At 38.4% G+C, this 13,921-nt stretch overlaps 2 protein-coding genes across 3 annotated transcripts; one reads left to right on the forward strand and one right to left on the reverse strand.

The window, feature by feature from the left end:
• Window positions 1-3,532: 3,532 nt before the first annotated feature.
• On the forward strand, window positions 3,533-10,033 carry LOC131781601 (uncharacterized). Of its 2 annotated transcripts, none has more exons than XM_059098295.2 (5): window positions 3,533-4,039; window positions 5,276-5,508; window positions 5,800-5,935; window positions 6,261-6,406; window positions 8,814-10,033. In XM_059098295.2, the coding sequence occupies exons 1-5, from the start codon at window positions 3,745-3,747 to the stop codon at window positions 9,045-9,047; spliced, it is 1,044 nt and encodes a 347-aa protein (XP_058954278.2). In that variant the 5' UTR covers window positions 3,533-3,744; the 3' UTR covers window positions 9,048-10,033. The 2 variants fall into 2 exon arrangements, with proteins under 2 accessions (XP_058954278.2, XP_058954276.2); XM_059098293.2 differs by lacking the exon at window positions 8,814-10,033 and adding an exon at window positions 7,862-8,355.
• A 951-nt stretch (window positions 10,034-10,984) lies between these two features.
• LOC131781602 (blue-sensitive opsin-like) lies at window positions 10,985-13,110 on the reverse strand. Its single transcript, XM_059098300.2, has 3 exons — window positions 12,862-13,110; window positions 11,779-12,404; window positions 10,985-11,180 (listed from the first exon to the last, which is right to left on the reverse strand). Exons 1-3 carry the CDS (start codon window positions 13,108-13,110, stop codon window positions 10,985-10,987), a joined length of 1,071 nt encoding a protein of 356 aa, XP_058954283.2.
• Window positions 13,111-13,921: the final 811 nt, after the last annotated feature.

The following is a 13,921-nucleotide window of genomic DNA, read 5'->3' on the forward strand; positions in this document are numbered from 1 at the left end:
GCTGCTTGATAAATATGTGCTGGCAGAGATCTTTGGTTACCGGATACCATGTATGTGTTATTGACCAAGCGTGAGGTCAGGATGGCTGGATATTGCTTGAGTTCATTTTTTGCGTTTTAATGGACCGAGGCGAAGTCGTGGTCCATAAAAGCACAAAAAAAAAAATTATGCCAATATCCAGCTATCTTGACCGAACAAGCTTGGTCATTGACGGATTGTTTATACAGCGAAAAATTTTTCATATAATAAGAATCAAGAATGACTTGCTTTTGTTTATTTCGAGAGCCGGGAAAGAAACCGAACTGTATTTGTAGCACGATCGTGAAACCATAAGAGTCTTAAAATGTTTTATTTTTTTCTTCGCTTTCTTGCGACTTCATTGCCGACATTGTAAAAAAAAATCACGAACTTGGTAAGTTCGCTCCACGCAATCTTTTTCTTGCGCGAGATCAAGACGAGCGATCCCATCCGAGTAAGATGGGCCCATCTTGCCCGTTTGGGTGGCCAATCAGATTACAGGAATCGCCTCATATTGCTCACGGGCGCTTTCAGCTGCATAATGAGAGAGATTTATTATATTTGGATAGGCTTGGCACATCATAGGTTGATTGATTAATTGATTTGATCATGAGGTATATCGAACTGAAACGGGAAGAAAGATGGTTTGCAAACAAAAATCAAGATGAAAATGAAGCGCACATTTGAATGCTAAATCCACAAAGATAAATTTGGACTTAAGCTTAGCCACATTGAAATTTGCCATCACGTCAATGTACGGACAAGGAAAAAAAAGAAAATCGTGGTTTTCTTGGCTCGATTACCGTCACTCCTGCTCGTTTGGAAAACACTTCATCGCTTTCGTTGCATCATTCAATCCCTACTCACAAGGTGACATTTCGGATGGTTGTAAAGAGTCCAGAAAACCAGGTCGCAACGACAATTTGCTATGTATGAAGTTGAAAATTTCGGCCAAAAATTTTGCTCTTGCGTTAAAATTTGGTCTCATAACACGTCGTACAAATCAAGTTCATAACGATTCGTGCTTTCATTTGCTTATGGGGTTAGAAATATCGCAAGTTGCAAAAAAGAGACACAAAATTGATCTTTGCATTCCATGGAGACTTGCCAAAGTGTTTATGTGTTTAAATCATGTTGCAGAATTTCAAATTGATAATTTTATCATCCGTTATATCAGGAATGATCGTAACAGTAAAATCATCGCTAGATTCGTTAAAAGCTCAGGAATCGATGTAACAAAGGTCAACATTAAATGAATGAAAAAAATATGAGCGAATGATAAAACTACGAAATGAGCCTTTACATTTATAGAGGAGTTCTACTTTCCGAGTATGCCTCTGTTACTCGCTGAATAACATCTTCTTTCAATTAAAGACCTTAAATCACCTGGCTAAACATCAGCATTGCATGCTCATAAGCATCACATATCGATATTCCTATCCTTGCAATATGAAGGAAGTTTAATTTGTAATCATAGACCTAAATAGTTAAGCGACTTAACCTACCATGAATCTCCTTCATATAGCTCAGTACTTACTCATTTGACGGTCGTAGATTCGACTCCTGTTGGGAACAGTCGGCCCGACTGTTCCCAACAGGAGTTCTTTTTCTCTAAGCATGCCTATGTCATTCGCTGAATATCAGCTCCTTTCACAATATGCTTGTTAGCTAGATCAGATTGCTGGTGAATTATGTGTTGTGCTTATTTCATAATTTCAAGGCGTTGAGGAGTTTGAAAACTGGTGGGAAAATAGGAGCTTGCTTACCTTGTTCCCTCCGTTTATAACATTTAGATTATGGTGCACTGAGATGCACTGAACAATATAGAGAGTGCTCTTTATTATGATTTTAAAGCCATATGTCGAAAAGATTCTTTAATTTATTTTTTCAATAGCTTTTTGATGAAAAAAGCATGTCAATGTTTTGACAAAAAAAATCATTAACTTGTAGCCGACGGAAATTCATCAAAAAGTGTCTCTTTAGAATACTCATAAAAAGCCACTTTGGGCTTCCGAAAAGTCCTCTTGCAAAGATTACCTGCATTTCCATAAGAATGACACATTATTTTCAATTAATGGTCTTATAAAAACTCTAGCTTTAGAACATTGGTTGTAAGAAATTAAGAAATGGCCGATTTTCAGTTTACGTTTCCTAACATGCAGAATAAACCGAGAGTTTACAAATTGTCTATAATCTCTTAGTTAAACAGAAAACCAAAAAGCAACCGATAAAAAAAAATAGTCGTTAGCATGGCTATTAATTTCCCCTTGACTAAATCTTGGCAACTAGCTCCAAAGTGTAAACAACTATGTCTTATATGCTCACTTTAATTCAAACGAGGCGTCAGCATCGTTTCCAGGGACTCTCTTCTTCTTTACACCCCCTTCCCCCCCGCCCCCCATTATACTCTCTTGACCCCACTCAAGTGCAGTTTTCCGGCACGTCTGGGATATTGATATGTTTACCGTTCACAACACAGAAAGCCCAGGCTTTCATTTGATGTTATCAGTACTTTATTTTGCCCTCGGTATGGTAAAGATCTTAAAAAAAATTTTTTTCAAATAATTCATTTTGCATTGTGGTGTATTTTAAACTGTTTCTTTAGTTCTGCAGCCATTCCATGTTTGCTGGGTGCAAATTGCAGCGGCGATAACGAATTAATATATAAAGGATGAAGAACTTTGGGCCGCCCCTGCCAAACTCAATGCTCCATGAATTCCGTGAAAATAGCCCTAATTCACCAATTGACCGACAATGGCTCTTAAAATTCCATGTTTTCCGTTCGGCAGGTCAGTTTATCAAGGCCCTAAGAAGTATTTCCCGTCATGCCTTTCGTATCTTCATCAGAGGCTTGTGATAGATGTCTTGGACTCAAAAAGTCATAGCGGAATTACAAAATTTCCACCAAAGCTATGTAATGTTTGTAGTTCGCCCCCTGACCGGGTAGCAGTCATAGCGTATCATGCTAATACATGGCGCAAGATGAGATCATGTTCTCTCTTTCTGGAATTAGACCAAATTGAATGCTCCAGAAGGCTCAACTCTGTCGTTGTTGTTGTTGTTGTTTTTGTCTTTGGATAAATACTATAACTTATATGATCATTTTGTCAGAGCTGGCCAGGCGAAAGCGTTTTTCACGTAATGCATAGCTCTTCTTAAGAATAAGTTTTGCAAGTTAAGATAGAGCGGTTAAAGAAACCAGTTTGTAAACGCAATAGCTTACTAGCGTCAGGATTTTGGCGTCGTGCCTGAAATCTGTTAACTCTAAAAAATAGCGTAAATGTTTCACAGGCTCTTATTGCAGCGCAATACTATGATAAATCCAGAAAAAACATGCATTTGAAATGGAATGTTTGCAATGCAAGGCAAGCACGTCGTTAGAATGAAAATGCACGCGTATGTTCATGGTTGAGTATGTCAGAGCTTGTATTGGTCAACAATTCTTACACAGGAATTTTGTGGTTTGTTGTGTCAATATATATTGTGTGATATTGGTTTGCAGTTTCATTCCAAAAAGTCATTTTTCGCGACCTGAGCTCTATCAGTCACTGTTTAGTTCATCCATTGAAATTGCACTCATACTGGGTAAACGAAAGAGTTGAAAAGTTAAGGTGTTTGCACTCAAGAATTGACGGTGAAAACCTCCACATAATTCAACATCTATCAAAGGATACCGTGCAACAACTCGCTTCTTGAAGGACATGCCTAATTGTTGACGAAGACAGAATGCACAGTTTCGTTAAGAACCGTTTTAAATTGATGGACATATTTTGGACATTTATTCCCCTGGTAGCTCTGTCAGACCCATCCTTCGCCGTTTTGATCGAAATGGAACGATTACCCAGCTTTCCCACGGACGATTTTCTTTTGTCAGGCTCCTTATGTCCCTCTTCTCGTCCATCATGCAGCCTGTTCAGAGCCCACCCGCTGGGAGGTTGCTGGTGCAGTTGCCCAAACACCTTTTCATTTTACGAAGAAGACTTCCAATGCGAGCGAAATTCTGAAGCTCGACGAAATGCAGGTATATTTTGTGATTTAAGGCTGTTTTAATGCAATGATGTTCTTAAACGGTACTCTGTCGCTGATTTGTTTTCATTATATTTATTTCAAGTTGATTATTTAGAATCCATTTTAATCCTGCCATGATCCTTAGCCTTCTGCGTTCCTTCTTAGTTGCCTTTTTGGGCTTTTTGGTCCCACAGATCGAACATCTTGTCATCTCCACGGCGTAAAAATAAGCTTCAGAAAATTGCAAAGAGAAAATGACGCAAAAGTTTAAGGAGTAGCTTCAAAAAAAAAAAAATATATATATATATATCGACTAATTTCAGAAATAACACACACGCTACACCCAAACGTAAAAAAACCTAACTGTGATTTTTCTTTTTTTCAAATTATTCATTCCTTGACGCGGGAAATTTGACAGATTTTGTCCGAAAGCTGTTTTGATCTACATATCTTTTAAATTAGGATTGTTTATAAATGAATAAAGGGGTAAAGTAATAACAAGTTCGGAAACAAAAAAGTTAATATCGCTTAAGTGATAACAATGATCACGTAACATATTTTGAAGCGTTATTATATTGTACAAGTGTACAATATATTATGTACGTGATGCTGACTTGTATTGGCTTTTGGAGTGGAACTCCACCGTTATGTTTTCAGTTTCATTAACCCCTTAGCTGCCATGAGGGATCAAGACAGAATTTCTCCTTGTAACATTAATACAACAACATGCAGATAAGGAATGAGAATAAAGAAAATATCAGTTAGGGGATTATTAGTTGATCCAGTACCAATTTTTCCAAATCAACGCCATTAAAATTTGTGTGGAAGACAGTGGGGAGAATCGATAATGAGATCTTGGCAGTGAAAAGTTAACAGTTTCCGAATCCTTTGTTAGAGCAATATTTTTTTCCTCATCCATACATTTCCCTACAGTCACCTTCCACAGCCATCTGTCTGTTTGTCCGTCACATTTCCGCTCCTTTGTTTTAACTAGATGTACAATATTAGTTTAGATGGCTTTATTTTTTCCTTTTTATGACATGATTATCATCATAGTAGAATGCGTTCAGGAGGCGCTATTGCCTGATTACTACCTCAAACCGGATGCTTTTCAACGACCTCTTTATCAATGATGATCCAAACCAATATGTCATGTCAACAAAGAACTTTGGGTATGAGTTGGATGATATGGGATTCAAATCTGCATCATGACTTAAAACGCTATTTGTTATTGGTTTTTTTTTTTCAGGCTGTGATTTACTGTTTGCAGATGAGACAGATGATAGTTCACTGCCGTTTTTTCCATCCGGTTCCGTTCGTCAGAAAACGATCAACGTGCCTGCCAACCAGAACTGCAGCTTTTTTTTTAAAGATGAGGTTCATGTTAACTACCTAAGGTGTGACGGAACATGGAAGTTGGAAAATGTGGCGGACACCATAGATTTAACTAGTGGCTGGTCCATCAGTCAACTCTCCATAAAGGTATAAAAACAATTCTAAAACTGGGTGCTGTAACCTACTCATCTACTGAGCCAAATTTTAAGAACTCGTAAAATTTTTTTCGTTCCTTTTCTCCTCAAAGAAATTAAATTTCCTTTGTACACTCTCTTATTAAGGTGTATGCTGTAAGAAAATTCACATTCCTATTCTCTTTGGCAAAGCAATTTATTAATACGATGACTGAAAACTGTGGGAAAATTTGTCCAAAATACGCGACGTGGCCACCGCACTTTACTGTGTCATCAGCTTAGCTGCTGTTTCCCTAATTTTCAGCTCAAGTCTGGCCTTACAATGCCACAGAGTTTTGCTGGCCGTCTGGTCAGAGTAGCAGTGCAATGTGGTGCTCGGAATTCGGATTCGCCGTTTAAGACCACGTGTGTTCTCTTCAAGGTTCAAGGAATTAATTCATGTAAGTATCTTGAAGAATCCTTTGAATAAAGTCCGAGGTCAAGTGCTCTTCTTGAGAGAGAACAGGCGTTATTCCGGCAGATATAATTTACTACCTCACCACGGGCGCACCCTTAAAAAGAGATGATACATGTGTCACGATAAATCATAAATCGCACAAATTAATCTTTTTTTAACATGTGCGTTGCCACAGATGCAAAAAGTTGTCCCCAAAAATTTATGTTCTCTGCGTCAGAGATAACTTTTGAAGCTCTGAAATGTTTTGACTTCTACATTTCTATTCCAAAATTTGAGCATGTAAAAAAAATTGATTTTAAATCTTTCAGGTTCATATCCCCAGTCCACCCCATCACCAAGTCAAGCCATTGCAACTCTGCCGACACCAATATCAAGACCGAAGAAACCAACAACTCAACCAACAACTCAACCAACAACTCAACCAACGACTCTACCAACATTAAACCCCACTCAGGTAATTTTCTAGTAATGAGATAAGAAAGAGTATTACACAGACTCGGCGACCCAGTGGAAAGTAAGTTTGAATCCGGATAAACTCGGGGGGGGGGGGGGGGTGGTGAGGAAGGGGGGGGGGATGAGAGTTTCGGGTTAGAGCATGGCATGGTCTTTTAATTGTGTTTATGAGCAAAATCCCGAGCAGCTCCTTACTGAGAGGTATAAATGGACGATGATGAAATGTCAGGAAAAATTTACGAAATTATTCTGGGCAGTTTACTTGTTACTGATTAGCTACCACTCTCTAAACAAGGAGGCTACAATACACCTGGCGCGCTATTAGGCTTGCAAGATTCCGAAGCAGTTCTAAACACCCATTCTGTATCTATACAAGAAATTTGACCATGTGCAATTTTAATAGAACATCGTGTCTTAAATGAAAGTAGGAGAAAATGTCGTTAAAACTGCGCAAAGATGGCTACATGTATGTATCCTTCTCTTTTTTAAATGAGGGAGCTTTCAGCACGAGAGCCGCATAATTCAGGTGGCAAACTTTCCCTTACATTTCTGTCACTTGCTGCTGATCACCGCGAGAAAGATTCTAGAGAAATCTTTTGCGAAATTCAATCATCTTCACCAGCCCGAGTATAAATGACGGCAAGCAGTATGGCAAGAGAGATGCGTTGTTTTGATAGCTCGCGCGGCCCTCAGCCTTCTCGCACGCAATTGAGTTTTCTATCTGATAAAAGCAGAGCGATGTAAGGTTGAATATTACGTTCGGTTTTTCTTACTGGCTCCGATTATTCATCTGCCTCGTGAGGGAAATACTACAGTGTAGGCTTCTTAGCGTCAAGTCACAGGAGCAAAAGTACCAGACCACAGAACGGTAAATAGAGTTTCTTGTTTCTCTGAATATTCATTTGCCTTTTTATTGAATATGTCATCTTCTAATTTCGCAAATAAGATTAAAGCACGCAATCAACTGCTACAGTGTTCACGGTAATTGTCGAGAAAATTTGAGTTATGCATGCATGCATATATGCTGCTTCTTAGGATAGCATTGCATTTATTATGTATAATACATTTATTGCTGTGTAATTGAAATAATATTAAACTACCATTAGAAAATTGAGAATTAACAATAGAGAGAGTAAAATGCATGAATCACGGCAAAAAAAACACAAAGTCGGAGCGAGACATGATAAAAATCCATGTTCCCTAAGAGCTTAATTGCCAATAGATTGGATGAAGAAACGAGAGCGAAAATGGAAGTCAGCTTTCTGGACCAATCACAGCTCATATTCTTCCAGATATACTTTCAATTGGCTCAATTTTATTTCCAGCGGCAAAACTGAGAAATGCCCTCTTTTCGAGAAACTGGACGAATCTAGGTTTCAATTTACCTTTAATTCGCAGCCTAATATCAGAGTTTTGTAGATAACCTGCTTTTAATCTGATCTGATTTTCTCAACAGCCAACCAGTGAACTCCATAATCATGAAGACACGCCAATAAACTGTGTCCTGGGCTCAACAGTTGTATTCAAAAACAGCTCCTGTGATTTCCTCAGTCCGCGCATGTTCAATTGCTGTCGCCAGTGCAATTCCGATCATTTAACGTGCGTCGCAACGGACGGAAACGAAAACAATGGAGGCAAGCCTTACTGTTACAGGGGATCGTACAAGTGTATGCGCAATTGTTTGGAAGCGAACAAGCCTCTTGAGAACTTTCACAGTTAACCGATCTTTCATTCCCAGTCCCTTGTGACTGTAGGTGACTGTAGAAGATCTGAGAACTAAACAAAGTCGTTTCGATATTAAGTGTAATAAACTGTTACCTGTGTCAAAGACACACCTCTCGTGGTGAAATGTAACAGAGTGATGTTGCGAGGTCTTGTTCTTACTAAGGACAATATTAATTATTCCCTAAGTTATGCTTGTAATGATCGTAACAGATAAATAAACATGTCTTTGAAGAAACAAACTGTGTTATGTCTAAAATTGGCTCGGCCTGTTCAAAGAAATTCTTCCTGATACTGTAAATACCTTTGCTTAGGAGTCTCAGGTGAGACTTGATAAATTGTTGGGGAGATTACAGCAATGGACCAGGTTCTTCGAAGAATATCGCTGACCGCTTTATCTTAAATTGCTACGGCAAAGCATGCAAGACTTACAGCTTAATATTATGATATAAAGCAGATCCATAGCTTAATGAGGAAAATACTCATAATCCTTGGTCCCAGGGTCTTTCTTCCCCCCCCTCCCCTTCCCTGACGGGGCCAGAGAGAGACAGAGAAAGTGATGGAAAGACGAGACGATAGATTTTGGGATAGAGGCTGCGCACAATATTTCTTTAGTGTAGACAGTAGCTCACGTAATCAAAATATATTTTTGAAATAAAACAAATGTACTTGATATTCTTTTGCAGATTGAAAGCAGCCCAATTTTCTGTGATGAATCAGGGAAAATTGAAATCCAACAGCAGACATACTGGGCTAAATGTTTCTTTTTCTGTTGTCGCGACTGCAATAAGGAGTTCTACGAATGTTATAACACATCTCACAGGAGCTACTGCCTTGGGTTGGCTTTCAGTTGTGCTCAAAAATGTGCTAGGGACAGTTCACTAAGCATAACAGTGAAAGGAATGCAATTTCTTCGCTGAAGGAGTCAAGTTCTGTTAATTTTATGGTTCCTGATTTAATGCCAAAGCGTTTTTAAGAAACAAAACGTCCACCGATAAAAAGATAATTTTTGATTTCTGAGTGTCTCACCTGTTAATTGTTTATATATTTTTCATCTTTTATTTCTAATTTCCTTTTTGTTTATCCTTTTTTTAAATTATTTCGCCTATTGATGCCGCTTAACCAAAAATAAGAAAAGAGCAAAATCGGTCTTTTCTAAAACAAAGATTTCTACCAGACAAAAACTTGTCATTGGAACACTTTTAAAAAGAAATTTGCCTGAGGGAGGTGGGAATCAAACATCTTTCTAATTTCACTTGTTTAGATTTTCATAACTCCTCACTTGACATCAAGAATTAATATCAGCACATGCCTGTACAGATGGCATACCGTGAGGTGAAGAACAGAGCTTCGTGCAACCTTGAATTCCTTCACCGATAACATGGTTTGTCCGGGTATTTAGGATATGGCTATAACTGATATTTGAAAAACAGTCTGATATCTTGGCAGTATGTTGTCGTCACCATCCTTATAAATTCGGAGCAAACAGGGCTCTCTGCCATTCCACACTATTCCAATGGATAGTCACACAATTTGGGCCAGTTTTCAGTTTCTGTTTTAAAAAACCAGCTCTCGAAAAAATATTGATATTTGTGAAACGACCGAGTGGAGTCCAATTTGGAATTATTAAACAGATGATTTTTTAGTCAAAATTGTGATAACAAACAGAATTTGACGACTTAGAGTCCCGTTCCAGTTAATCAAAACTAGGCATGAGAAACGACGCACCTTCGGTAGAAAGTCGGAATTCATAGCTAAAAACATATACCGTATTCAGTGATGGCGGCTGCTTGGAATGGCACCTGCTTCTGCCGAAATTAATCACTCACCACAAGTTTTAGGTTTTCTTGTAGAAAGTTTAATTTTTTCATCAAGTATCAATGCGTGCAAAAATTTGAAATAGTTTAATTTTGTCACCTTGGCTCATATTCGAGCGCTAATCAATAAAATATCTTAACCCTTTATAAAACTCCCAAGATATCATTTAATTTAGTAATTCTCCTTACAGTTCTTGTGATGTTAGCTCAGAGAATTTCGTATAAGATCAACTAATAATATCCAAATTGTTATTTTTCTTTATTCTCATCTCTTATCTGGTTGATATTGTATTAATACTGTAAGGAGAAATTATGTTTTCGTCACTCATGGGAGTTAAAGGGTAAAAACCAAAAGCAAAGGTCATCACAGCGGTCAATCCGAAGAAAGAAAAATACCTTCATCCTTTCATTCCCAAGATCTCATTGGTAATTCTCTTTACTTTTTATCATACAATTCTTACGATGTTGATTCAGAGAATTTAGTATAGGATCAACGGATAATCCCCCAATTGATATTTTTCTTTATTCTCGTCCCTTGTCTGCTCGACATTAACCATGGGAGTTAAAGGTTTAAAAAACCAATGTTGACTCTAAGTTTAACCAACCAAATTGCCTAAAGCGCGGGAAAACGCGGGCGACCAAGTCGTGATTGCTATATTTTTGCATCTGATTGATTAGGAGAGTGAGGCGAGTTTTCTGGACCAATCACAGAGCTAGGTAAAGCAAAACTGTTGTGTATTAGGGCTCGATATACTACTGTAGAGTAATGAGTGAAACAGACCAAGTTCTCTACACAACTGCTTTATTAGAATATGATGAATATAATTGCATACAATGATATATAAGGACAATCAAGTGATTGTGGTCAAGGGTGTGCTAACCAATAAAATGCAGCTTATTTCATAGGTAAGATATTTATCCAAATATAGGGAGAAACCTTACAAAAACCAATAAAGTTTAAGATGACTTTCGACACTCAATCAAAAAAAATTGCTCTACAGAGGGTTATGCAGAAAGTGCAGTTGGTGTCTTCGCAATCTCTAGAGATCACAAAAACCTTTCAATACCATAGACGTTTCTTGTGACCTCGCTTGGTTCCGTAGCATGTCCTGGTTGTCGTTCTGTTGTTGTTCGCTGGTCATCGTCTCATTCGGAGCAGTAGACCTTTGGGTTACTTCCACGATGATATGACTGTTATTCCTGCAGCACAACATATCTGCAGCAACGGTTCGAAATCTGTGGAGAGAAATTTGTACTTGCTTATTGACTCGAAGGTGATATAAATTTTATAAAATAACGTTTTTGTTGTGTTCAACAGATGTAAAAATTTATAGTATTACGGACTTTGATGCAACACTTAAGTCAAAAAATGACCAACATTTAGGTCTGATTGTCATCTTTACTGGGCAATAGACCTTTCTCCAACCAAAGGTCTGGAAAAAAATTGAAAAGTTATTGGATGGGGGTGAGGGTTGGATGGGAGGGGGAGGGTGGGGGTTAGATGGGAGGCGTGGGGGGGGGTTGGATGGGAGGCGAGGGGTGGGGGCTGGATGGGAGGCGAGGGGTGGGGGTTGGATGGGAGGCGAGGGGTGGGGGGCTAAAGGAGGGGTGAAAAAGAAGTAATAATAATGGCTTAGAAATTCACGATAAAATGAGGCAATGATAGAGATGAGACTCGTAAGATTTATCGCTCTGTTATGAGTGACATTTTCTTACGATGGATGATAGTTACAATTCATTTCTTACATTACTCGTTCACATTCAATTCTATGGGGATCATGAAGCATTTGTACTCGTAACAGGCGCTTCAACGCATTCTTTTCCCTTTTCTCACCGCTTGCAGACAAGCATGCAGAGCAGCGGGTTGTACATGAGGCTGGCCTTGGCGAATATTCCAGGGATGAAAGACTGATCTCTGTCAAAAATTTCTGAGCCACCTATGACTGATATCATAGCAGACACACAATAAGGGGTCCAACTGATGGAAAAGCTGACTATGCCGAGTACGACCATCCTGACAGCTTTCCTTGTCAATGCTTTTTCCTTGGTCGTCCTCAGGTTTTCATCAGGGACTTTCCTTGATTTCTGGTAAATCCTCGCGAAACAGACCAAGGAAACGTACAAGGGTGCCACGAAGGCCAAAATGACGAGTATGATCAAGTAGGCGTGTCCAGCTGAGGTGTTATCTCGCCAGTTTGGGATACAAATAGTACCACCAGACTCAGACGAAAATGAGCCCCAACCCACAAAGGGAGGAAACATGACGGCAATTCCATAGAACCACGTGACTGCCATCGTCTTCATGCTCTTGTAAGGTTTCCAGTCCTCTTCTTCGCCCAAGGCAAATTTGAAATCAGCGTCTGGAGCTTGATCATGCATCCTGCGAAAGATTTTGAAGAGGGACAATGTCATGGTGGCAAATGTTGTAATAGATGCCGCCCCAACGAAGAATCCTCGCATCTGAAATAAAAGAAACAGTTTAGTCAAATGAACTTCGGAGTCGCAAACAAAATCCTCATTTTATACAAATGAAATTTCGATGCTTGTCTTTCACGTGAATTTTTTCTTTGTTGAAGAGAAACAACAAATTTATTTGAGGATAAACATCTTTTTCTCTGTGGCTATAAGAAAACCAAAGCTCAGAGAGCGAATTGAGATGTCCAATCCTTCTCTGTAATTAATGCGGAAGACGTTGTTTTTCGAAACAGAAGCGTCCAATTTTATCCATAATGATTCCCTGATCCCCTTATTTCAGCACCACTCTGCATGAATAAAATCCAGGCTGTTTGAAAGTTTGACAGGTAAAGAGTTGCCAGTGCTCCATGATTTAAATTGCTTTGTTTTCCGTTTGTTAGATTGAAGGTTTTTTCTGTCCTGTGTGTGCATGTCTGTGCCATGACTAATCAATCAATCTTACCTGACAGAAAATATCTCCCATCAGTTGTTTTTCTGCGAATGCGGAGATCGCTACTGCTGGCAGGTCCACTGTTATAACCAGGATGTTCGCCAGAGCAATGTTCAGAAAATATGGCGTGAGGTGGAATTTTCGAAACTGTCTCTTGCACAAAATCAGAAACGAAAGCACTTGAATTGCGGTACCAATAATGGCCAGCGCGATAACGCTGATACCTATGCTGAGAAATTCCACCTTGTTTAGTGAAGGCATTCTCAACTGTTGTGGAGTGAGGGAGGACTTCCAGAATGAACTTAACCCCTTTCATGACGTCATCCCATGTTGTTATTTTCTTCCTTTTCTTATTTTTACTATGCCAGAAGTATTGAGAATGTAGACACTCATCGAAGTAAAAAATTCATAGCTAAGTACTTTTAGCTACACCTTGCTTACTTATTGAGGGGAAATCAACGCAATTTACTGACTGATTAATTACTAGTTTGTCTCAACAGAATTCCTCTTGTCCTTGTTTTATGTTTAGATCTTAATGCATTAGATTTGACCTAAAGTTGTACCATATTTTCATTTAAAACTAATTTCCATTTACTTACGTCACTCTAAGTTATATAATGTTACATTCAGTTACATAATATTATATTTAAGTTATATAACGAAGATATTTTTGTTTTTCTTCTTTTCAGACAGTTATCGTCGCTACATTAATTTGAAATACTAATCATAAGTATATTAAGTAGACCAGCTGCACTGCCATAGTTTTTTTAATATGTGTTTTTTTGTAAATAAGGCAATTTTATTCTATGAAATGAGTTTGAAAATCTTCCCTATTAATCTGCTTCATCCATCTAAAACAGATCCAAATTTTTCGTTCATTCACAATTTCTAGCCATATCTCTCTGGCATGTCCAACAAAAGGATAACTTTGGATCGATTACAATGGTGCCAATCGTAAAATAAATTTTATTATCAAATCGTTAATTATGCATAAGTTTATTAACTTCTTGTGTGTCCCCACTTGGGTCACATGGTAAACCAAAAACACTTGAGAAAGCTAGTCTGGATATCC

Source organism: Pocillopora verrucosa, chromosome 5 (genome assembly GCF_036669915.1).
Source record: "Pocillopora verrucosa isolate sample1 chromosome 5, ASM3666991v2, whole genome shotgun sequence".
In the NCBI taxonomy this organism is placed as follows: Eukaryota; Metazoa; Cnidaria; class Anthozoa; order Scleractinia; family Pocilloporidae; genus Pocillopora; species Pocillopora verrucosa.

What these genes read in the sequence shown, in the direction of transcription:
- LOC131781602 (XM_059098300.2), bottom strand. Translation starts at nt 13,110, where the DNA reads ATGCCTTCACTAAACAAGGTGGAATTTCTCAGCATAGGTATCAGCGTT. An exon ending in TGGGAGATATTTTCTGTCAG is followed by an intron (nt 12,405 to 12,861) that starts GTAAGATTGATT and finishes CTTTTATTTCAG; the next exon opens with ATGCGAGGATTCTTCGTTGG. An exon ending in TGCATGCTTGTCTGCAAGCG is followed by an intron (nt 11,181 to 11,778) that starts GTGAGAAAAGGG and finishes TTCTCTCCACAG; the next exon opens with ATTTCGAACCGTTGCTGCAG.
- LOC131781601 (XM_059098293.2), top strand. Translation starts at nt 3,745, where the DNA reads ATGCACAGTTTCGTTAAGAACCGTTTTAAATTGATGGACATATTTTGG. An exon ending in TGAAGCTCGACGAAATGCAG is followed by an intron (nt 4,040 to 5,275) that starts GTATATTTTGTG and finishes TTTTTTTTTCAG; the next exon opens with GCTGTGATTTACTGTTTGCA. An exon ending in TCAGTCAACTCTCCATAAAG is followed by an intron (nt 5,509 to 5,799) that starts GTATAAAAACAA and finishes CCTAATTTTCAG; the next exon opens with CTCAAGTCTGGCCTTACAAT.